General features: G+C 43.5%; 1 protein-coding gene across 1 annotated transcript in view; it reads right to left on the reverse strand.

Annotated features, from left to right (window-relative positions):
* The window catches only part of LOC136991349 (obscurin-like), a 157,830-nt gene that overhangs the window by 99,766 nt on the left and 32,342 nt on the right, over positions 1 to 25,722 (reverse strand). The window contains exons 12-31 of the mRNA XM_067292216.1: positions 25,246 to 25,399; positions 23,472 to 23,633; positions 22,807 to 22,911; positions 21,857 to 22,123; positions 20,954 to 21,223; positions 19,572 to 19,838; positions 17,992 to 18,258; positions 14,520 to 14,786; positions 13,312 to 13,581; positions 12,161 to 12,427; positions 11,395 to 11,661; positions 9,236 to 9,508; positions 7,573 to 7,839; positions 6,579 to 6,845; positions 5,811 to 6,074; positions 4,970 to 5,236; positions 4,311 to 4,574; positions 3,114 to 3,380; positions 1,981 to 2,247; positions 502 to 765 (exon numbers count right to left, since the gene is read on the reverse strand). Coding sequence (XP_067148317.1) covers positions 502 to 765; positions 1,981 to 2,247; positions 3,114 to 3,380; positions 4,311 to 4,574; positions 4,970 to 5,236; positions 5,811 to 6,074; positions 6,579 to 6,845; positions 7,573 to 7,839; positions 9,236 to 9,508; positions 11,395 to 11,661; positions 12,161 to 12,427; positions 13,312 to 13,581; positions 14,520 to 14,786; positions 17,992 to 18,258; positions 19,572 to 19,838; positions 20,954 to 21,223; positions 21,857 to 22,123; positions 22,807 to 22,911; positions 23,472 to 23,633; positions 25,246 to 25,399 — 4,963 coding nt within the window. The remainder of the gene's footprint in view (positions 1 to 501; positions 766 to 1,980; positions 2,248 to 3,113; positions 3,381 to 4,310; positions 4,575 to 4,969; positions 5,237 to 5,810; positions 6,075 to 6,578; positions 6,846 to 7,572; positions 7,840 to 9,235; positions 9,509 to 11,394; positions 11,662 to 12,160; positions 12,428 to 13,311; positions 13,582 to 14,519; positions 14,787 to 17,991; positions 18,259 to 19,571; positions 19,839 to 20,953; positions 21,224 to 21,856; positions 22,124 to 22,806; positions 22,912 to 23,471; positions 23,634 to 25,245; positions 25,400 to 25,722) is intronic.

Raw genomic sequence — 25,722 nt, forward strand, 5'->3', positions numbered from 1 at the left:
ATTTTAAGATATAAATAGTAGAAAGCTGACCCTGAACTTTCAAGGAACTACGCACAGCTCTAGCCTGTGCTAAGATTAGATGAATACTTAAAATGAACACGATCCGTTACTTAACCTCCAAGACACAGTGTATCATTCCTACCTGTCTTTCTCTATTTTATCACAACGGATAATCACCTTTTAATTCCATTCAAGAAAAAATAAATGAAATCTCAGTGATACACCTAGAGAAATTAATTCTCTGGAAATACGTAAAGTGTTATTTATGACTTCACCAAGGTCTTCATTATCTACCTCCAGATTGTATTAACAAGAAAAATCAGGGACTAAAAAGACTGTATGATGCTATTTATCAGCCCCAAGTGAGGGAAAGATATCCCCAGCGCTTGGTACAGCTGTCATAAAATTTAAAATAATAGATGGAATCAAGATCAGTTTGTGATCCTGCTTGAGATCACAGATGACAATGCAGAAAATCCCTATTAAACCCATGTATTTTACCATGCACTGTCAATGACGCAGTCGTCGTCTTGTCTCCGCACACACATGTGTAATCTCCCGCATCTTGCTCCTCCAAGCCATGGACTGTCAACTCCGCAATGGAATCCTTCAATCTCATTTTGTACTTGTCACTAGGCTTGAGGACTTCTTGCCCTCTCCTCCACTCCACTGGAGCGGATTTAGTTAGCTCACAGCGTAGAGTAGCTGTTCCGTCTTCTGTGGCTTCCATATTAATGAGTTCTTTTTTGAATAATGCAGGCAAAGCTAAGGGATGTAATATAAACAAAGAGTCCATCAAAACCATTAATCAGACCTTGAGGAGCACAGGACTAGGTTCTGAGCCCTGTCCTTCGCTATTAGAGCAAACTAAATCACAGTCTCCTTCAACAGTGATCCTGCACTATCTTGAAAATTGCATCTATTAGAAAACTACTGCGGGACCTTAGAGGGATAATTGTCACAATAACCTTCTTCTAATGTTGACTTATGCGGCATGCTCACCATTTCCCAGCTGATTCCAATAGTCCTCTGTATCTACTGCCATGTGAGTCCATCTGTCCTGAACACTAATCACTTGACTGAAAGTCATTGCCCTTGATGACAGCCTTGTTTTTTGCAGATCTCTACAGGAAATACCTTCCCCGATATCATAATTTCCCTTTCTTGATCAGAAAAAAACTGGCAAACTAACTTTAGGTGCACCTTTAAGCCATAATTTCCAAGGGCATAATGGCTCTAATATCAGGAACTGGGGGCAGGGGGAGGTTTTTCAGCAAGTGACTGGCACAGGGAAGAAAATGCTAGTTTAGAAGAAGGGAAAAACAGAAGTGTATTTGATCAGGATAAAGAAGAGGAAGGAAAAGCATGCAGAGAAATCTGAGAGAAGAGAGAGTTTTGCCTCCACAGTTTTGTCCATGTCCTTAAAAGCATTTCAGCATTAAGGTATATCTCAAATGAAAACAATTCTTTCATTTACTGGAACTACATGTGAATTGCCTCCGCTAAAGCATAACCAAGACTGTCACACTATTCACCATGGCAGAGGGAGGAACAAAATTTCTCTCACTACTCCTTAAATCAGGACCTTCAGAAAAATGGTTTGGGTTTTTCTTCCCCATCAGCAGGATGTATCACAGTCCTGCAAGGAAGAAGCACAGTCATCCATTCCTGAACGAAAAAAAAAAAACCCTCTTCCTAACTGAGCTCAGCATTTTTAAAACAAACTTTCCTTCAAGTTAAGCATTGAAATCCACTGATGCAAGTGAGACGTGAGTGCCAAATTCTCTGAAAACAAACATGTTGTGAGAGGCCTAGTCACTTCTGGCCTTACATATGGGTGCTTTTTTCGCTTTAAAATGAGCCTGAAGACCAAGAAAAGGCTGCAGAATCAAAACATCAAAACAGGCAAGAAAGGGACATCTCAAAGAAAAGGGGGATCTCTGAGATACCGATACCATAAGCGAGAATTGGTTTCTTTACCATGGACTGTCAATACAGCCGAGGTCTTCTGATCTCCACACACACACATATATTCTCCTGTATCTTCTACCTCCAGGTCTCGTATCAGTAGTTCTGCAGAAGTATCTTCCTGTCTCATCCTATACTTATCACTCGGTTTGAGAAGCTTGTCCCCTTTTTTCCACTCCACCGGGACACCGACTTTGCTTAGCTCACAGCGCAGAGTGGCTGTTGCACCATCTGTGGCTTCTCTGTTCTTCAGCCCTTCTTTGAAAAACGCAGGCAAAGCTGAGAGACAGCAAGATGGGCAGTGAGACGTAATGCTCCAAAGAGTTAAAATTAAACATCCTCCTCCTTGTCCCTATTATCTTGAACTGATATGCCAATACAAGAACATAAACTGTCACAAGCCTCCAGGAATCAGTATGAGGAAAGAAATCGTATCACCAGGCAAGGACTCAATATTTGCAGTAATACACAGAGATATTTTACATGTACTTAGAGTCACAGATCAATACAGACAGAAGTAGAAAACATCAGTAGAAAACCCAATTTTTTCCTGTAAAATTTCAAGCAAAAAATAAATCTTAATTTGAAATTTTTGAAAAAAAATTGGTTTTCTCATATGAACTTTTAAACTGAAATGAAAGGAGGATGTTCGCTCTGCCTTCACATATTTAAGCAAATGAAAAGACATTCGACATAAAAAATGAAACACTGAAGTTTCATTCTAAAATGTCAGTTTGAAATGAAAATATTCATTTCAGTACATGGTGGGAAAACTAACATTTTTACCTGAACTGACATTCTCTTTCAAACACATCCGTTTCAGTAAAAATCAAAGTTCTCACTGAGAATGATTGGCAGCTAGAAGGTTTCAGCTTGCTTTACACATGAGACTAACTGAAAACAATGACAACTGGCCCGTATGTATAAAAGCACCTTGTTGTCCCAGGAATGAAGTATGGGAGTAAGATTGCAAGTTCCCTGAAAAAAGCTTATCGGGGAATAACCTAATTTCTATGAATTTTTGGAAACCTAAAAATCGCTAAGTCACAGTGAAGGAGGTGGCAGGGCGCACTGGGTGCCCATCCAAATGAACGGAGGAAACACTACAGTTACTTTAAGCACGTTTCTGGGTTTGCGTGTTTTACCATGTACTGTTAAAACAGCCATAGTCTGCTGGTCTCCGCACACACAGCAATAATTTCCAGCATCCGCCGTGTCTACGTTTTGGATTATGAGCTCAGCAACGACACCTTCTCGTTTCATTCTATACTTGTCACTTGATTTGAGGGTCTTGAGTCCCTTTTTCCACTCCACGTTAGCGGCAGCCTTGTTCAGCTCACAGCGCAGAGAGACGCTTTTACCTTCCGTAGCTTCTTCATCCACCAGTTCTTTGATGAAAAGAGTAGGTAGGACTGTAGAGTAAATGCAATATGGACATGGCATCAAAGCTGAGAAAGTCTGACCCATGAACTTACTCTCTTTTCTTATTTCTCTGCAGCTGCATGTCACTGATGCCATAAAACCTTTACATTTCAGGACTCTGTTAAAATCTCTAGCATTTCAAGAGATTTCAGTTTGCCTTTTAATTTCCTGTCCTCACCCTTTAAAATCTGCTTCAAAAGCCTGTCTTTCTATCTGCAGCCTTAGTTGACAAGATCGAGTCATCACCCTTTATTATATGCATCAACAGAAGTATAGGCATAAAACCAGAGGCCACATTTCAACGTGAGGCCTAAAGCTTTTTCTTTCCTTTGAGAGAACCAGCGGTTCCACAGAAATGCCCGATTTATTGCACTGTCTGTACTTCTATAAACAGGGCTCCTTCAAATAAAACAGTTACAAACAGGCTGCCAGCTTTCTGCAGAGATAAAATACGTGCTTTGGGAGACTAAAAAAAATAATTGACAAAAAAGGGGTGGGAACTGCAGGAGCATAAAAAGGCTGCGTTTTCATTAAGACAGTCAGTGTGTAGCATCATATACTGACAAAAGCTTGCTCGTCTTGGGAGCAACGTTCTAAGTAACACAAAGCAAATATTAGTCCCACTTTTAGGACAATTCCTGTGGGAAAACTTTTAAACAAGCAGCTACACTGGACTAGGAGATTGTACTGAGTTGGGAACCTGTACTCCATTTGCTGTTTAAACATAGCATCTAGGAAGACAAACAGCACATCAAGAAGAGATCGGGTAAAAAGAGAGAGAAGAAAAACAGGAAAGAAAAATCAATCAGCAATGGAGGAGCTGGAAAATATACAGGAAAAAGATGCAATAGGAGAAAAAGAGGAAGAGTGTCTGGAATATACAGGTTTACTTGGGGCATGCGCCTCGGATTTCTTTTTACCATTTACTATCAACGCAGCTGTAGTCTGTTGATCTCCACACGCGCAGCTGTAATCGCCAGCATCTGTCAAATCCAAATCCTGGATCATCAGCTCCACAAAGGGGCCTTCCTGTTTTATTTTGTATTTCTCACTTGGCTTGAGAACCTGACGCCCCTTTCTCCATTCGGCCGGGGCTGACTTGCTGAGTTTACACTGCAAAGCGACTGCCTCTCCCTCCGTAGCTTTCTTGTTCACCAGTTCTTCTTGGAAGAGGATAGGCAAGGCTGAAGGACGCAATACCAACAGAGACGGAATCAGAGCTAGAATGAAATGACCTGGACTTTTCCGTGAGCTACCAGACTGCAGCATATACATTTAGTTAAACATGCGTTACTGCTAGATGAATAGAGTGGTAAGTTTGGGGGGGGGGGGAGAACTCCTACAGTAAAGGAAAAGAAATGAGAGAAAACAGCACAGAACCTAGCTATGCTGCGTCAAAGCAAAAAAGCACAGGGAAATGTCCTTTAGCAGGGTGACTCATAGTCATCACAGAGCTAAGAACATGAAACCTCTCCAAGAAACCATACTGGCAGGTCCTCAGAAGATCAGAAAACACCGAGCGTCCAACACACGAAGTTTCAGGGAAGGGCTAAATGATAAACAGGGGTAGAACGTTTACCGTTCACTCGCAAAGCAGCTGTTGTCTTCTGGTCTTCGCGCACGCAAGTGTAATTCCCAGCATCCGTCAATTCCAGATCCTGGATTACCAGCTCGGCAAAACGGCCTTCCTGTCTCATTTTGTATTTGCTGCTTGGCATCAGCACCTTCTCGTCCTTCCTCCACTCGACCGAGTCAACCGCCTTGCTCAGCTCGCACTGCAGAGTGGCCGTTCCGCTCTCTGTGCCTTCCTCGTTCTTCAGTTCTTTTTTGAAACGAACTGGCAGGGCTGAGAGACGCACAATGAACAGGCATTGCAACTCAAAGCCTTACCCCAGCACCTCCGGTAAAAGGCTGAACTGTGATTTATCACGTAACTACCCAGGCCTTATTCCAACACTCTTATCCTCAAACACATCCTGCCATTTCTCTGGCTGGAAGAAAAAAACCCTTAAGTGAACTGTTCTTTGGGAATCAAAGCCTCTGATTCGGTTTGGATCACACATATTATTGACAAACTTATCCTCATCATTAAGGGTGCTAAGCCCTCCTTAACAGAAAATCCCAAGGTGTCTTATGTTTCCATACTAATTCAATAAAACACACAAGCACGTCAGCAGCATTCATTTGAGAAAGGTCTCCGGGAAGACAGCACAACACACATACATGCAACACAGAGCACACTGAACGCTGATGGTGGATGGGGAATGGAGAAAGCAGTGACATGGTAACATGAAAAATAAGGATGAAAAAAGTAGAAGCGAGACATAAAGATAGGTGTTGTTAGGAACTACGCAGAAAGGAGGATGGAGGGGATGGACAAAAACGTTCCAGAGTTTCACGGGTCATTTCTGACTTTTTACCATTCACTGATAAGGCTGCTGTGGTTTTTTCGTTTCCCACTACACAGGTATAGTCTCCAGCATCCTTTGAGTCCAGATCGTGGATCAGCAGCTCAGCCACAGCACCCTCTCGTTTCATCCTGTACTTCTTACTTGGTCTGAGAACAGTGTGCCCCTTCCTCCACTCCACGGGGGCCTCCCTGCTCAGCTCGCAGCGTAGGCTGGCTGTCCCCCCTTCCAAAGCTTCCAAGCTCTTAAGATCTTCTTTGATGAGTGCACAGATGGCTGAGGGATGAAGCGTTCATTTTATTTAAGGGGCATCGGTACCAATCGGTTACCTCATAAGGGACTTAAACAGTGCCAAAAACAATTCCCTTGGTATACAGCTAATTAACTGCGACTCACCTGCACTTCCAGGACTTTAGTTGCATTTATATTAGCACACCATGAAATCAAGGGAAATAAAAACAAGATAATTATTTTACAATAATTTGATATCAAAGTAAGAACTCCTCTGTTGCCCAAATACTGTTGGTCACAGACACATGAAAAAAATGGCTCAGCAGCTGAAGGAAAGAACTGCACAGTCTCTAACAAAATAGCCGAGGCCATTCTTACCTCCTGGCTTAGAGCTCAGACAAGTGTCTCTGTCCAGAGCAGAAAACAGAATAGTTATTTCAGAAGCAAGGATAGATATTTTACCAGACCAGGAATATTTGATTGGCAGGACCTAGCAGGACCATGGCAAAAACAACAACAAATAGTCACAAGCCGGTATCTTATTCTTACCATGGATTTTGACTTGGGCTGTGGTCTGCTGGTCTCCAGTGTCACAGGTGTATCTTCCTGCATCTTCTGCCTCTGCATTATGAATCACCAGCTCCGCCACTGTCCCCTTCTGCTTCATTTCATATTTGGCACTTGCCTGGATCGTCTCTCCTCCCTTCTTCCACACCACAGGTGCGTCAGGTTTTGTGAGTTCACAGCGCAAAGAGACAGTTTTCCCCTCTTCCATTTCCGTGCTCTCCAGGGTTTGTTTGAAGAGGACAGGCACAGCTAGAGCACAGAAACACAGAGATCAGGTATGGCACGTACCTTCTCCTGTTCTTCTCCCGCTGTGCAATAAGCACTCCAGGGCAGCTGTCACTCCTTAAAACTAACACACTTCCAGCCAGTCCTCTTTCATAAGAGCAGAGCAGTGGGATAGGCAGCAGCAGAGAGTTTTCTTCCCAACCATGTCACTCTGTTTGGGAGCAGGAAGAAAACTCTCTCCCAGGTATTATCAGATCATTAGGGATTCCTTGGGGTATGAGAGAAGTTTCTCTTATCTTTTGTAGGGACTACTTCACGGTCCTCTGCGCATCCTCACCTATCAAATCCCCAGCCGCTGCAGGGCTCTGTGACAGTACTCACGCCCTCTCTCTCTCCTGCTTTCCTCTGTGGCATGCACTACTTTTCAAGGTCTCCAATTCTAATTCCAGTCTTAACCACAGCCATGTAAAATAGCTAATAGTTTGGGAACTCTGGCATGCAGCGTATAGAACATGAAACCTTAACATTTATTTCCACCTCAGTGGGAAGTTACAGGCCTAAAATCCCAGAAACATAATGTGAAACCACATTCAAGAAATACATAAATGTACTTACAAGTATACATATTATTGTTAAATTTTAACCATGAATTCACAGATGGCACTGCTGCAATAAAGAAGTGCTGTTTCTTTATAGCAACTCTATTACACAATGCATTAGGAAAGTGTTGCCACGTATCTAGTCTGCCTACCATTTACTTTCACCCGAGCAGTGGTCTTCAGTTCCCCAGCGCTGCAGGTATAGATCCCAGCGTCTACTGACTCGACATCTCGAATAATGAGTTCTGCCACAGTACCGTGCTGTTTAAACTCATACTTCTCGCTGGCATAGAGAACAGTGTCTCCCTTCATCCATTTCACTGGCATATCAGGTTTGCTGAGCTCACAGGTCAGCTTGACTTGTTTTCCTTCTTTAGCCTCTTCATTTTGGAGCTCTTGCTTGAAAAGAACAGGTTGCTCTGAAAGGGAATATTGCAAATGTTTAAGGAAATGCATGAGCTTGGAAATCACTTTTTTCCTTTTTGTTTCAACCCTTTTTGTTCAGATACAAAACTACAGAAACCAAAAAAAAAACTAGCAAGCAAACTAAATAGATTTTTTTTACAATTCAGCACTCCACAGCAGCAAAAAAATGCTTAAGACCATATACTTTTTTCTTTTAACTACTGTTTGGACTATTCAAGACATTGCCACTATTACTGTTGTTACTGTAAGCACTAGCGTTAAACACTGCTGTTGCTACTAATGACACAAACAGTATGCAATTGGTTTCAGCACTCCAAAGAATAGCGTGAAATTTCAGCCCTCAAAGATCTTAAGCAGTGGCCAGTTACTTAGTTATTTGAATTTTGATTCCCTGTGCCCTCAGCAGTGAAAGGAAAACAGAAATGGTGTAATATAACGCAGAGACTCTGCCAGGGCCCAGGCGTTAAGAGAAAATTTCCTCCTTCAGCTTCCACATATCATTCCGGGATGACAGCCAGATCCATGGAGCGAGGCAGAGAAGACACAGAACAACAAAGGTCAGTGCCATCAGCGAACCAACTTCTGGAGAAGCTCCTGGTGATACAATTCTCAGAAGTTGGTCAGGGATGGGAGACACTGAACTGAGTTGCGGATTGCTGGTTGGAACTGGACCACAGACACAAAAAGCTGCAAAACCTTACCGAGGCGATCTCATGCATAACACGGAGGACACAAAGAAACGACAAAGCATCTTCTGACACGACCAGTGGTACTAATTTCTCATTATGAGAACCAACAACATATTTTTAACAGACATGAAGGACAAGCTTAAAAACCAGCACAGAACAGACACAGAGAGGAAAGCAGAGCTGCCAGTGAAAGGGTCCCGGTGGAGATTCCCATTCAGGCTCTATCCCAGCCTGGGATTCCAGGCTTTAAGATGAGTTAGTGTAGAGCAGGCACTTATTGTGGAAGAGGAAGGAGGAAGAAACCTCTACTGAGGTCGTGAAAAGAAAGAACAGTTTCTTGCTGTCTTCTGCTGTCTTCTAGTACAGGCTTATGAACGCGCAAGTCTTCTCCCTGACCATCGCCGTGCCATCCTATCTCTGCTCAAGGAAAACCAGCGGAGGTATGCAGTGAACCATCCCCATACTATAATATTCCCATCTAAGGTCCAACAAACACACTGGCAGTTCTCCAGGATTACAAAACATTAATTCCCTAACTCTAGCTTTATTATACACCTAACACTATTCTTGAACATACACAGGTAAACATACGATGAGGCCTAATTTGTAGCATTTTTGCTCTTTTTTTCACCTATCCACATTATCTAGCAGTTATTTCTACTTATTCTAAACTCTCCTGCAGTTTTGATGCTTGAATTACCTTTAACAACCAAACTGGCGGATGTTTTCGTATCACCAGCTTCAAAAGTAATGACCCCCGAGTCCTTCAGTGAGAGTTTTTTCAAGGTTAGCAAGTGATATCCACCAGGCTGAGACTGGATGTCATTAAGTTCATTGGTATGGAGTGGGGTTTTATCCAAAAACCACTGCACTTTGCTATAGTCTACAGGAGAGATTCTGCATTTGAACATGGCAGATTCTCCTTCTAACACATTGACATCTTCCAGGTCTTCTGTTATTAGCACTTTCTGGCCTGAAAGGAACATAGATACATCTATTACTGGAATCTCCAGCTTCTAGCATGAAAATTGGTACGGAAAATTCCAAGACTTCTTGCACGAGTATTTCATAACAACAACAACAACAACAACAACAGAATCATGATAAAGAAGTCTGAAATATAACTCTCTTGTTACTGAACAAAACAATTATTCACAGGAAGATAATATACATATTTACAGGACACACACCAAAATAGGATGAAGACAACTTCAAAATAATAAAACACGTATAGTAGAACAAGTACTCAGTACATTGTAAACCCAGTATTATAACCTTTCTCCTAAAGGAACTACCTGGAACAGGGACAAAGTGAAGCTCTGAGTGCCACTGTGTCCTAGACATCAGTGAGCCTATGAGAACTACCTCTGCTTATTGTATTTTTCTGGAGCAAATATAGCTTTCTCTCTATGGGATATGACCACTCAGCTCCCCACTTCTTTGAGCTCAGCCCGAACACAAACACAGTGGGAAATGGAGCGTCTGTCTGGGTGCAGCTTTAATAAAAGGAAATACAAAACAGCCCTGAAAAACTGTGTGTATGTGTGTATATATATACATATATATAATGTGTGTGGGTGTGTGTACATATAAAAGGTTATCACTGTACACAAAGACATACCTAATGCTGCTCCTAGTTACAAAACCAGTAGACGGAGTTTTTACTGAACCGTAAGTACGATGCTGCCATATTCTTCATGACTTATGTTTATTTTACATGTTACCTCTTCGAGCCAAATAATCTTGAGCTCTGTGACAGAGATGAGTGGTTTTTTCACCCAAAAAAGTAAGTGTCAGAAACCTCAAACCAAATTCAGACGGCTCAAATCCTGAGGCAACAAGGGGGATTAAGCACACCTCCTTGCTTCTCAAAGCTGCAGTGGCAGATGGTCAGAGGTGCAGGACTCAGCCTTAACCCCCAAGCCTTTAATAACTTCACAGCACGCTGCCACTGCAGCTCCGTGTGACTGTTCTCAGATTGTTCCTCCTATTCTCTTCATTGCTTCATCTATCTCATCTCAAGAGTTTCTCCCAAATGGGGCTGTGACGAGTGGACTGTGAGAAGCAGTAACAACCAAACTTCATTTTTTCCCTGTACGTACTGCCCTGCCATCTGCACTGGCCACCTCACCCCTTCCTCAGTTTGTTTGCTGCATGTAACATCAAACAAAACCTGCTTGGGCTATGCTTTTCAGGTGGAGGCTGCAATTCGCCTCTAAGGCACAGAGGGATGCTAAAAACATACAACGAGCACCGGACCACTCATCTACTCATCGTCTTTGAGAGGCCACTACTGGAAAGGGGCATCAAGAGACATGGAGAAAAAAGCCTAGAGGCAGAATAAGTTTTCCCTTGTCCAGCAGCAGGCACCACGAATCTTATGAATCATATATCCAGAAAGAAACACCAGCACCTCCTCACATCAGCATTTTGTTTTTTAAATCAGACCTAAAGTATTCCCAGTGTAAACGCTTCAGATCAACAGGTTGCTCTGCAAGTGCAGTTCTCAGTGTTGCTAAGATTTTGCCCATACGTCCTGCACTGTATATACACACCATGAGTCAGATATAGCCAGGAATCAGCGGCCGTACGCTGAGAAATAGATCTGCCTACGCATAGGTGGCAGCACTTAGACATCTGGCCATGCAGCCACCCAGAAGCACTGGGCTAGTTTGTATAGTTCCTTCCCTCCCAGGGTGTTTTGCCCTCCGCATGTCTGTCAACACAGGTCATGCACAGAGCTGCTGGTGAGACCAGACTGCTGGAGTTTCAGAGATCTGGCATAAATGTACAAGTTCCACCAAGGTAACACTTCCTGCTGGAGAAACAGGCTGTATAGTCATGTTCCTCCCATTTTACCTTGTACGACTAGCTTCGCTCTGGACTGGGCATCCCCAATGTCGCAGGTGTAAGTGTCATTGTCATTTTTCTCCAAGTTATTTATGGTCAGCTGCAGGAGTTTGCCTTTCTGGGTGATCTCGTATTTCCTGCTTGCCCTGAGTTCTGCTATGCCTTTCCTCCAGACCACAGAGGATGCGGCTTTCTCACTCTGGCACACAAAAACTGCAACTCCATTTTCATTGACTTTCAGATCTGAAAGTTCCTTGACAAAGTAATTGGGTTTTTCTGCAGGAAGAAAATAAAAGAGAGAATTTGTTACCCAACAAGTCCTCAGCATAAACAGCGCAATCTTGACTCTCCTCTGTCCCCAACTAGTAGAATCACAGAAAACAGAGATGGAAAGGATCTCAGAAGATCACCAAGCCCACTTCCTGCCATAGGATGTACCAGGTAAAATATTATCAGATATCTGGAAAGCTTAATGACATTGTACAGGTGATCGTGAGATCTCATCTGGCAAGCTGCATATAATGTTTGATGCCCATATTCAAAAAAAATTAATACAAATTGACATTTTTGATTAGCTCATCAATTAATGCAAAAGATTCTTCAGGACCTAGAAGGTTTTTTTGCAGAATTTTTAAAAAAATTTTAATCCATAGAAATCTTTGAAAACCAAATTTGGTCCTGTTTAGGGAAACAGGAGAGAAGAACATCTCCCGCAGGTTGCAAATTTTTACCCCAACTTTTATACTTTCCAGCCCCTGCGTGCCCTTCTGCTGACCTTGCACCGTGATCCTGGCTTTCGTTTTTGAGACCTCTGTCTCACAGGTGTACTCCCCGCTGTCCTTGACTGTGGAGTCATGGATGATCAGAACGGCTTGTGTTCCCTCTTGCTGCAAGTCGTATTTCTGGCTTTTTCGGATTGCTTTGCCATCCTTGTACCACCGAATGCTTGCATCGGGTTTTGACAATTCGCAGCTCAGGCAGATGTCCTGCCCTGCTGCTGCTGTTTTATCCTCCAGTTGTTTTGTAACCTCTGTAGGTTTTTCTGAAGGAGAAAAGAGTCCTGAATAAAAATCTACAATCATGATCAATATAGGGAGTTTTGTTGTTTTTTCAACTAAAATATACAATAAATTTTCATGTTGCCCAATGAATGATTCAGGTTATGATGGGAACAGAGGGAAATAGAAGCGTTCTTGTTTAGTGCACATTCATTGCAGTTATGGGCTCTCAGTGAACAGTAGTGATCATTTATAGGAATTGCAGACTTGTCTGGATGGCATTCACATCAGAGGCTGTCATTTTGCCTTTACTGGCATGTGCATTTAGGGTGCGATTTACCTCACCAAATGCAGACATCAACCGTATGGAGATATGTTGTGGAGGCAACCACTCCAGGTCCCCTTTATAGCCAGCAGTGATCTACTCAGTACAGGCAATGGTGTTCAGGCAACAGTTCATTCTGTCCTAAATATGTCCAACTGTGGCAGAGGAACCACGTCCGAAAGCTACCCATTTCTTCTCTCTGCTGGCTACCCAGGGAGCCTTGGGGGACTATTTCAGATGCACACATTCTAGGTAGCAGCTGTGTGTACAGTTAGATATGATGAAGACCATCCCTTCAGCTTAGACTTAAAGGATATTTGCATTTACAGTTATTTGAACAGATCATTCTTGGTCCATTATTAATGGAGCTAGAGGTAGAGAGAAGTGCACTTGCAACACTAATCAATGCATTCTGCAACTCTTCAAACATCTATAAAAAGTTTCAGCCTTTCGCTTGTTTTTCAGGGAAATTCTCAGTGCCTCTGGGCTCACAGGGAAGGTTGCTGTTCACTTCCATCACGTCAGGAGTTTGCCCTCATGGTTTACTGAGATACGCTATGAAAAGAAAACACTCAGACCCCATAATCAGTTTGATCTCATTACCTTTCACAACCAGAGAGGCCTTGGAGGTTAGACCACGGGCAGTGAAAATGACTTCTCCAGTATCAGCAACAGTCGCACTTTTGATATTGAGTGTATATTTCCGACCCATGTTAAATACTTCAAATTGCCCACCGCTTGCCACTTTGCTCCCATTCAGTGTCCAGTGGAAGTCATCGATGCTTTCATGGGACAAAATACACTCAAAAGTGCAATCTTCTCCCTCCTGGATTTCAGTATTCTTCAGCCGTTTGGTTATGCCAATGTTTAATTCTGGAAGGCAAAAAGTAGGTTAATACAATGATTATAACGAGAAAAGGCTTTAAAGACTGACATGAGTAGTGGTGTTATCATTTTTAGCTCATCTGGCTCGTTTATCTACAGGATTTGCAGGACAGCACTGCATTCCTTACTGATGCATTCGACGTGGGGAAGAGTTTTTCCGACACTTTCCCCTCAGAGTCACCGCAAGGCTATAGGAAAAGAACCATGTGAATCTCCTGGCTTCACTCTGGAATGACTGTGTGGAGAACAGCCTGCTCCGGGGAACAGAGTCAAGATTCAATAGGCTAGAGAGGGGAAAAGCTATCAGACCTAGGAAGCCTTTGGGATGCTGTGTGAAACAAAGGCTTTTGCCCATGCTGATCCGAGAAATGGGATGTTTGTGTTTGTTATTTTCTCACTGTCCAACCCCTCCTGGTGTTCAAAATGGACTGGAATTCAAAACTGGAATTCAAAAAATACCAAATAGGAGTTTGAAAGCCTTGAACACTCCTCCTTCCAACAGGCAGCCACAAGGATTAAAGGACCGGAGGAATTATTCGGGTCTTTAACAGACAATGTTCTAACTTTTACATTCCCACAACTGACTGAACTAATAGCTGAAACATGTGAAACACAAGGTTCTTTTATTTTAAGAAATTAGTAGCTCTTCTTGGGAGCATTTCTCCATTTTAGGGGTGTTCAGGAAAGAAACGTAATTGGCATGTTCTTGATATGTCCAGTGATTTTCATTAAAACACCAGGCACACTTACAAAAGAAGAATAACAAGGGGTGTTCAGACGTCATTGTGTTGTATAATAATTCTGGCAACACCGGTTTACAGTGGAGACCCTTGAGGCTCATGGAAGAATAGGTGTGAGACAAAGTGACCAAACCCATACGTATTCCCAGCGCCCCTCGACTGGCCACCATTGACTACAGTACTCACCCTGAACGCCAACCTTTGACTTGGCAACATCAGTGCCAATATCACACGTGTATAAACCTGCATCTGTCTTTTCGAGGTCACAGATAAGGAGGCACAGGGTCTTCCCAGACTGCGTCTGCTCATATTTGTTGCTAGAAGCGAGCTCCACACCATCCTTTTTCCAAACGGGTTTGACCTTCTCTTTGGAGACTTCACATTCCAGTTTAACCACACCTCGCTCCTCACCAAAAACATCGTCCAAGGACTTCATGAAGACAGCAGGCTTCTCTGAAGGTTAACAGGAACAAAATAGAGAACAATCAGGATATTTAAGTTGAGACGTTTTCAGCTGCTACCAGGCATTTAAAGAGGGCTTAAGTAAACTCCTACCAGAGCAGATGACACCAGTACAGGACCTCTCATACCTCATGATTTGAATGAGTTTGGGGGAAAGCAGAATTCATTAATGGGAGGATACAGGGATCAGGAAAGGCCTCCTGCATGGCCATGGAGTGGGAGCGATATTCAGCACTGTAATCGTGGTGCAGTGCTGTAATTTATGACTGTGCAGCTATGAGACTGCGAGGACTCCTTTTTTCTCTACGTTGCAGCATCTCTCAGATACAGGGTCTTGGCATCCCATGGGAGATGTAGTCACAGAGAATAGGGCCGAGGGCAAGCATGAAGAGTCTTAGCGAAGGCCAGAGGGACAACTTCATACTTCTGAGGCACAGATACTCAACAAGACAGACTAGGTTTAAGGAAGCACAGAATCGCCGAGGTTGGAAGGGACCTCTGGAGATCATCTAGTCCAACCCCCCTGCTCAAGCAGGGTCACCTAGAGCACGTTGCACAGGATCGCATCCAGGCGCGTTTTGAATATTTCCAGAGAAGGAGACTCCACAACCTCTCCGGGCAACCTGGTCTAGTGCTCTGTCACCCTCACAGTGAAGAAGTTTTTCCTCATGTTCAGATGGAATTGTCTGTGTTTCAGTTTGTGCCCGTTGCCTCGCGTCCTGTCGCTCGGCACCACTGAAAAGAGTCTGGTCCCATCCTCTCGACACCCTCCCTTCAGATACTTGTACACATTGATAAGATCTCCTCTCAGCCTTCTCTTCTCCAGGCTGAACAGGCCCAGCTCTCTCAGCCTTTCCTCATAAGAGAGATGCTCCAGTCCCCTAATCATGTTTGTAGCCCTTCGCTGGACTTGCTCCGGTAGTGCCACATCCCTCTTGTACTGGGGAGCCCAGAACTGGACACAGCACTCCAGGTGTGGCCTCACCAGGGCTGAGCAGAGGGGCAGGATCACCTCCCTCGACCTGCTGGCAACACTCTTCCTGATGCAGCCCAGGATACCATTGGCCTTCTTGGCCACAATGGCACGTTGCTGCCTCATGGTTAACCTGGTGTCCACCAATCACCCGCCGCTTCTTCCGGGCGTTCCGGCAAGGCACAGGGTCTGTTGTCCCAGGTACTTCCCTGGCAGCCATGCCCATCTCCTCCTCATCCTGGAGGGCACTAAACCTGTTCTTCAGCTGCAAGTCTTCGGGAGGAGTAGGAGCCTTTCTCCTCCCATGAGCAGTGACCAGTTTCCAGCCTTCTTCTATGATGTTATGATGTACCGTTTCACACGGCACAGAGCCCTCTGGCAACTCCACTGCTGCAGGGGGTTGGGACTCCCGAAGCTGCACAGTCTCCGAGAATACCCTGTCTATCACTTGCTCCGCTTCTCGGATGCTGCGCAGCCTACTGACCTCCTCCCGTAACTCCCTTAGCTGACGACACAGCTCGCCAACAGCAGCACACCTCCTGCAGGAGAGCTGGCTGCCAGCCCAGGCCTCCCGGAGAGGCCCCAAGCACTCCCTGCGGCCTGAGACCTGGAGGGCTGCATCTGCCGTCAGAGGGTCAGTCTGGGTCCCAGCCTCTGACACAGCAACTCCAACAGCCGCTGGGGAACGCGCTGTGCGGCGTGTCACGACCATACTTGAGGAAGCGTACACCACAGGGAACAGAAACGAAGGTACCTTCGCGCGTCCCTTCTGCGCAAACTGCTGCGTCTCTTTGCTGCCTCTGTTCACTGCGCTCTGGGAGCTGTGCTTTAGGCCTGGCTCTTATATAGGCCTCTCCCTAGCACTGGCTGAGAGGGTGCTTGACCGCCCTAATCAAGGGCCACCGGGACCAAAGGCCCCAACTCCCTCTGGTCAGGGGCAACCAAGAGAGCTCATTAGCAGCAGCCACTCCTAGCTAGAGCTTTTCCCACGAGCTTTTCCCAGGAGAAGTCAAGGCCTCCTGCAGTTGTCCTTGCCTAGCTTCCCCTTTCCTCTTCACAGCAATCAGTTCCTCAGGGGTCCTCAGAAAGCCCACAACTTCCAGCAAGATCCTCAGGTTCTAGTCAGAGCCCAAACACTGCTGCGCAAACTGCTGCATCTGTTCGCTGCCTCTGGGAGCTGCGCTCTGGGAGCACTTGCGTGCATAATGCCACAGAAGCAGAGAAGGTTCATTAGGGATGTCCTCTCTCCTCGCAGCAGTCTAAAACTGAAAAGGGTTCAGGTAGTTGTAAGAAAAATGCGTGAAGGGAAGTAATTGGGATGTAGCTCTTCCAAAGCTGGACAGCCGGCACTGCCATTTCATGAAGCAGAATTCACCATAGTGGGCAGCGGCAATAAAAGGACATGCTGTACACTCTCTCTTAAACATTTTGCCTCTCGTCTCTTTGCTTTGTTGCTTCCCTTTATAAAATTTAACATATATTTGATCCAGAAGACATTTGTTCTTTGTGTATAGAGGCAAAAATTTTGACCAGATATCAGAGAAAGCAGGAAGAGCAAATCCTTCGGGCTCTCTGAGTGGACAGGGTGAATTACTTGAGCATTACTTGAGCATGCATGTACACGTGTGTGGCAAAAGAAAATGCATTCACTGAAACTCTGATAAGAGAGTTCTACCTAAAGTTTTTAACAACCCTAAAATAATTCACATGACTTACTCAGCTGATGCACGAGAATGTGTTAAAGCACAGTAACTCAGCTGTGTGATGAAGCTCTAAGACATATTAAGGACAGTAACGAAGTGTGTTCTTATTGTCTAATCCATCTAACTCGCAACAGATGCATTGAAAGGTATGTGCTACCCTTAAAGCTACACTGAAGTTCAGCTCCTTGCAATCAAAATCTTTAGTAATAACACTATATAGACAATATACTACTGAAGAGAGCTACAAGTAAAGGAAATTGCCCTTGAAACTGTCCATACAACAAGTAAAAGGACGATGATAATTTATGGAAAATTTTGGCAGGACACCAAAACAATTTTCCTTAGAAAAATCGTCAGCTATAGTAGAAACTTACACTGGAAGAAAGCAACTGAACCCTTATTACTTCGCCCCAGAGAGGTGAAGCTTAGAGGCAGGACCGCGGCATGGGTATGGTAAATAACACCATAGCCTCCCTTCCATCTCTTGTTTGCTTTCAGAAGGAACGTGGTCATGACTCACCTATCACCTTCAGACACACACTCTCTGACACCTTGTCTGACTTCATCATCACTGTGCCAGCATCCTCAGGCTTGACTTGCTTCATGGTCAGCGTGTAGCAATTGCCAACACTCTTGATGTCATTGAAATTGTTGGTATAAAGGAGGTTGCCATTCAGGAACCATTCCACATCCTCGTCATCGTGGGACAGTTCGCATGAGAAGACGGCAGAACTCTCTTCTTCAATTTCCACATCCTGCAGGTGTTTGATTATTTCGACATTGCGGGCTGTAGGAAACCAAAATGCACCATCATCAGTGTTATCATGAATCAGTACTCTTTCCACAGCTAGATTTCATAGTGTTGAGAGTTTATTAGACGGTCTAGTCTGATCTCCTGTGCATCACAGCTCATTACATTTCACAGTCCAGCAAAAAAGCATCCACTACAAAAGACTATGCTGCCCGGCCCCCTCTATTCTCTTTTCCACATAAAACGGTTCTTTTTTTTTAAATTTAAAAATAAATAATTCTTTCTAAAATGCTAACAACATTACAGTGACCTCGAAATATCCCACAGAGCTCCAAGTCCCTGCGTGCTAGTCACTGAACGCACATATACACGTTATAACTAAATTGTCTCTGACTCTGCCACCAGTGAAATAGTTACGGAAGATGAGGGGAAGACTATGTTTTCAGTCACAAGTAGATAGCATAAAGAGATTAAGCAATTTGCTCAGGTTTAAGGAGAAACAAGAACTGAATTATTTTCTTTTCCAGTCACTGGCCACAGGTTTGTCTTTGCAATTACTCTATTTAAAAAATGCTGTTTTTCATAGGACCGACTGACTCAGGAGGCTTTGGGAATATTAAATCATTTGGTCATTTGAATGAATCTCTTCTAGGCCAAACTATTAGCAAGAGATGCTCAATGGACTTCTGGAAACGATGCTGAGGCTTACCTACAAGTCTTGTGGAAAGTGACACTATGATCATCTTTCCTTATAGCTTTTCCAGAGGTCAAAAACTGGCTAAACAATACTGCCATACCAGGATGAGGCAGAACACCATTAGGATTAATAAACATATAGCGGTGATAAAAGATACCACTGTGGTCAGCGAATGACTACAGTGGTCTGAATGAAAACCACAAGCATTTGCATCAAAACCAGAGGCCTGTAGCAGCTCAAAAAAAAAAAAAAAAAGAACATTTTTAGCTAGAATTACCAGAGTGTACTATTTCCTAGCATGAAATGGAAAATAAAGTCTTGAGAAAGAATCTTGAGATAAAGAAAGCCTTGAGACTAATAAATAAAGTCTTGAGAAAGATGCCTGAACTTCTGTCTACTGCCAAAACCTCTCCCAAATACTGCCTTTCCACACGCATAATCCCTTTGACAGGTAAGTGCTGGACTTCAGGATCTTGGAATATCAGCACAGTGCACATCAGAAATAGTCAGTGCACTTAAAACATTACATTCATATAAAATTAGAAGAGAACTGTGGGAATCGACCACAATTCAAGAAGAGAAACGTAGAGTGAAATACTAAATCAGAAAGGACATGCAACAGGCCAGCCTGCTTGCTGCAAACTGCTCGTACCTTCAACGGTCAGCATGGCTTCGGTCTCTGCGTTTCCCGCCCTGCACATGTACACACCAGCATCCTCAGGCTTCACCTTGAGAATCTTGAGCTCTGCTGAATGCTTCTCCCGCTTGATTTTGTACTTCTCAGAGGGCTCAATGGCTGTTTGGCCCTTGAACCATTTCACAGCCTTTGGAGAAGGCTTGAAGTCACATGATAGGACGACTGAACGACGTTCCAAAACTATCTTATCTTCCATCTTCCTGGTGATCTGTATATTGCAATCTGCAAAGCAGGGTTGGAAAAGAAGAACGGATGAGGGCAAGCTGAAGAAAAGTTTCAAATCTCTGTTTCATGTCAATTAATACAAAGGCCACTGTTTTGGGACCGTTCAGATGATGCTACAAGTTCCTGTCACAGGGCTGATTTGCTGAGAGGCCAGTTTGAAGCTACAGGGACATGATAATCTATAGGGAATGCTGCTGATGATACTTCTATAAGAAAATACTGTATATTAACTATCAAATGCATGGTCAAGTTCTCGTTCTGTGTTTATTCAGCTTCTCTCTAATTGAGGATTTTATTCAAATAGGAATGAATTAAAATCAAAACAAGAACTACAGGAGGTGACTGGAGATATTTACCACGGTGACAGCAGAAGACAGAAAGACTTTAAGCTTTGTCTCAGATCAAATCAATGACAAAATGGATTCAGTAAATGTGCTATCAAACATTTCTAGTTCAGAAATGGGACAAAAGAAACTCTCCTGGCAAATTTAATCTGCTCTGAATACTTTGGTATAGTTAATAATAATAATAATAATAATAAAAAAAGCGGAAACCACTTTTAGTGAGTAAAAATTAGAAATAATAGAGCAAGGAACAAAAAGATAGCACTCAACTGAATTATGATTGCTCCCTTTAAGGAGCAAACTCTTTAAGGTATTTCTTCCTTGATTTTACGGTGATTTGATTTTAGAGGTATTAATAAACTTACAAATTCTATATTTTTTAATGCTACAATTTAGAATATTATAAAAAACAACAACCAAAAGTCTCAAAAGTCAATTCCCTGCTACCTGAGGCACTTCTTTTGTCTTTAATTTTATGGTACCTTATTGTGACTCAACTAGTCTTAGCTCAAGAGATTTGAAAACCAAGCACATCAAACTCATCATCTAATCTAAGACACCTCCTGAGACACTGTCGTCTCATTTAGAGCATCCGACATTGCGTCCAACAACCAGCTGGGGACTAAGCAGATCGTCCAGGTATACATACATTTCCAAGCCCCCAAGCAGTGAAGCGTGCACATTAAACAGTAAGCCTGAACAATTATTTTCCAGGGACTGGGAGAAGGAGGGATCTCTCATGATCTAATTCAAACTAGGACATATTACCTCTGACAAGCAGGTTTGCTGTGGATTTTGATTTGCCAGTTGAGAACTGAATGGTGCCTGTCATATCAGCAGAGGTTTTCAGCAGGGCCAGCCGGTGGATGGTGCCTTCTTGCTGCATGATAATGTTTCTGCTAGCCTGCAAGACTTCTCCACACAGAGACCATTTCGGGGGTTTCACAGATGGAATGGATATCTCACATTCAAATCTGGCTTCTTCAGGCTCAGTCACATCCTCATCACACAGCTCCTTTACAATACTAATGGATTGCTCTGGATGAAGGAGGGAACAAGAGAAAAAGGGGATTTAGGAGTCGTGAAAGGACTCTTTCATGATCATCCTGCATGCTCATATCATCTTTACTTCATTTGAATACTGCACTTATCACCTCAATAAGCCTTAAAACATCCATTTTTAGATAAAGAAACATATAGGGCTGGTCACAGATCAGACTGTAAGACTGTGACACAGCATCCAGAGAATCCAGATCTCCTGATTCCCCGTCCTATTTGTAAAACAGAATGCCACCTTCCTATCCTGATATCAAACACGAGGCATTAGAAGATGGAATAGAAAGTTCACTGAAATGCAGATGTTGATAACAAGAAAGTCTTTGGTTAGCTACAGCAACATTTCTCTGAACAACAGACTTTCTCCAGTACATCTGGTAAAGTTCTCCGGAACAGGAATTTCATCACTTTTCTTAGGTACTATATATTCATTTTTCAGGATGTTCCTGCTCTCATAATTCTAAAAGGAAGCAATACCAATGGACTTCAGAAAAAAAATCACCACTTAATTAAAATACTTTTAATTAGTGCCTGTTTTAGGGTAAGTGAAGAAGGCTTTCTGGACCAACCAATTTTTCTTCCAATGTATCCTGGAGGGAAAAAATGGTTTACTACCTTCAACAAAGAAGTGAGCACTGCTTTTGTCATCGAAGGCATCGCAAGTGTACGTGTCCTCATCTTCATAATCTGCATCATTGATGATGAGTTTCCGATAGACACCATCGCTGACAATTTCATATTTGTCACCAGGGTGAATTTCAACATCCTTCTTATACCATCTGACTTTGGCACTTGCACGAGACACTTGGCACTCTAGGAATCCACGGTGCTTTTCAAGAGCAATCTTATCTCGCAAAGGCCTCACAATTTTTACAGGTAGCTCTAAAAGGAATTAAAAAATACGCAATAGTCAGTGCAGTTGTACTGAAGGCTGCCAACTGAAAACTCATTAGCAATATTTCTTTTCTGATCAGTTATTTGGATGATGGCAGGAATCCCCACTTTATCAAGCCCTGAACTAACACACAGTAAGTAAAGAGCTCAGGAAAGGAAGTCTTTGTTATCTCTGTTTTACCACTTGGAGGGCTGAACTGCAGAGACACTTTTATTCAACATTACACGGCAGTGCTGCAGCAAAGCCAGGGACTGATCTCAGATTTCCTGGGTTGCTCTTCAGTGTATTAATTTAAAAGTGTTTGTTCTCTCTCTTTTTATTATGCTAAGTTAAACACAAAAAATGCTGTATTCTATTTAAACATAAAAAAGAGAGAATGCAAGAGAAAGACAAACTGCAGTGTTTTCCCTCAGAGTTTAAACATGACTCCTAATGTCTAAAGGTAGAAAAACACCATCTCCTTTCTGATAAAATAAATTCTGTGTTATTTAGCCAAAGGAAATCCCCAACAGTGAGGCTGATATTTCATACGCAAAAAGGTAGGTAAGGGTTCTTCTTTCCCTGAAAACTCTAGGTGATGCTCAATTTTCTTTCCATTAAAAGTGAGGGAAATTGCTTAGTTTGTAACAAGAGACAGTTTAAGCACCATTGTCATCAAAAGTACAATTACCTTTCACCGTAAGGTGGGCGCAAGATTCTGCCTTTCCCGCTACAAATTTGATCTCTGCGGCGTCCTCGACTTGGACACGCATGTAAGTCAGCGAATAGGTCTTTCCTGAGAACAGACACACAAGCACATGTATCCTCCTCTGAGGAAGCCACGCCATCCTCCGAGGCATGCCGCGAGCTCGAGCACTGTCCGTCTGGTTTCAGTGCATCACCACCTGTTTTCACGGCAGCGAGGCTGACCGCTTCCTCTAAGCCCGCATCAAAGAGTAACCGAGCCTCTGCTCCACCAAGGATGGACTGACTGTGGTTGCCACCATCTGGAAAGTACTTGAAACAGAGGGACCCCTCCCACTGTCAGCAAATACAAATTCCTGTGCCTTAGAGGGATCGAACTGACCGACCAGGAGCCTTTTTCTTTTCTTGTGCACACACTAATTATTTATTTAATGTCAGGTTTCCCTTCATTAAAGCTCCCACTGCGTCAGAGGTCCAGCTTAGCTGCAGCCCTAAAACATAGGACAACTCCCTGCTGGACCTTCTTAACTGGATTTTGAAGGTCAGCCCTTTGTGCTTAGCATCCAACACCAAAAGTTCTTTTCTCAGTGTTTTCCAGCACCCACCCCAATCCCCTCCACTCAAAAATGACACCCCCCTTTTACTCCCTACCATCTTGACGCATTTTAATATTGTCAGCAGCCTTCAGCTTGTTGTCATCTTTGTACCACTGGGTTTGGACCTCATCGTGTGAAATCTCACAGACAAAAGAGGCACTCTCGTATTCATTCACTTCCACGTCTTCCAGTGGTTTAATAATCTTGATATCTCGGGCTGTGAAATAGTGACAAATATTTATTGCGGCATGTCCATAACTGAGTGCAGCATGTTTAACTTCTGCACGCTTGCTTGGAAAAATGGGATAACAACTTGTGTTTTATTCTAAACCAACTTCCTTTCCCGGATGGTTTCTCTCTGCAACACAGTAAATATATTTTACCCTTGAATCTGCAGGTAGAGTTACCAGCTACAGTGGAGCTTGCTGCAACAGGATTTTGGGGATGCCAGAACTTATATGGGTTTTAAAAGAAATTAAACACATTCATGGAAGATAATCACCAAGGAAAATTAAACACAAGCCTCCAACCTCTGGTGTTACTACAAACCTTATGCTTTCTCCTAGGCATCTACCACGGGCCACTACTGGGAACTGGTTGCTGGGCTGATGGTTGAAGCTGCTCTTCTGTTATCTTCTTAAAAACAGCAACTGCACTTTTCATAGAGCAGAGAGTGGCAGATAACTGGATATGGGGCTTAAAGCAGCTCAGGATGTTTTAGCGCAATCGCTTTGAGGTTTTATCTGCCCTCGGCAGCGTGGTTTCGGTCCTTCTCTGCATGCTGCCCTCTCACACCTTCTCCAGTGTACCTGGATCTCCTAGGGCCACAGAGACCTCAACCAGGTGTTGTACAGCATGAGATGCTTTGCTTCAGAGCGCCTTCAGCTGGGCATGATCCCCTTTAACTCCACAGCCCTGCACTTACTTGTGTCAGAACCGATCCAGCCTCTGTTTGTTACTGCAGCCCTCCCCTTTCGGAAAGGAAGGCCCTGATAAACCCTGGATCAGCAACGGGACGTAAACCAGACAGCACTCAAACAGCAACCCATCCCAACCACAAAGGCAGGGAGAAAAAGGGAGTTTAGCAGAGCAATGGAACAGGACAGGACATTCATGAAGATACTGCTCACGCTGTACCCAAGTGGCCACAGGAGGACAGCATCTAGCAAGGAATAGGAAAGAGCTGGTCTATATTTTCAGATGTCTCCCTGGAAAGTAACATCTGCCAGGGAATACCAGACCTATCCATTCAGGAACTGGCCTTCAGCACTGGCTTGTCTCTGGCGCTTCAGAGGCTGGTGAGAAAATCCATCTGGTGCCTAAACAGCTGCACAGCACAGTACACAGAGGGAAAAGTGTCTTGAGCATAAAGCAGAGATGCAGTAAGAAATCGTGACACTTTCCTACTCTACCTTAGCATTTACAGCATAAAAACTGGGGCAGATCTTGAGATCATACCCAGAGCTTGTCCAGTTCCTACTCAGGTGTGACAGCGGCAGAAGCTGAACCAAACTGTGTGCATGCCAGCCCTCGGATCCCTGCTTTGTGCCAGGCCGTCTATTATTTGTTAACTTGCCAATCTAGAAACAACTTAAAACCAGAGAGTAGAACACACTTACGACAAGTGTAAAACTATGTTAGCATCTCTTCCAAAAACACTCATCCAGGGATAAAACAAGCACAGGACAGTTCTGTCAATTTTTTCCCACTAGGAAGAGAACATTACTCATAACGAGTAACAGAGAAATGCACAAACTGCCCATGAAGCATTTCTTGCTGTGAAGCCGAATATTGCATTAGGGGTCATTTCCTCATTCAGTCAAACATACCGTGAACCTGTAGCGTAGCTGACGTCTTGTCGTCAGCTGCTTCACATACATATGTTCCTTGGTCTTCATATTCGCACTTGTGAATAATAAGGCTTCTCTTAGTTCCCTGGGAAATAATCCCCACGTTTTTACTTTGCTGAAGCTGCTTCCCATCCTAGAAGGGAAAAGGCCAAACCAAATCACCATCAACTATTCCATGTCTGCGCTGAGCAAAGCAAGCATTCAGATCTTTGCCTAATTCACCTGTCTCAAGGGACTTAGTGGGATTGTGCTTAATGTAACTTCAGCATATGCCAAAATTTAAGCATGGTGCAAATTTTTCAGGAACCACGAATGCTTAGAGAACATGCATCAATTATTGGTTGATCTGAAATACCTGTTTGCAGGCTCACGGCACTGTACAGGGTTGGCAATTAGCCCCTTAAGACATTACTTTGAAGAAATGCTATTATCTCCACTCAAACAAAGAATCAGCTG

Source organism: Apteryx mantelli, chromosome 2, assembly GCF_036417845.1.
Source record: "Apteryx mantelli isolate bAptMan1 chromosome 2, bAptMan1.hap1, whole genome shotgun sequence".
Classification (NCBI taxonomy): Eukaryota; Metazoa; Chordata; class Aves; order Apterygiformes; family Apterygidae; genus Apteryx; species Apteryx mantelli.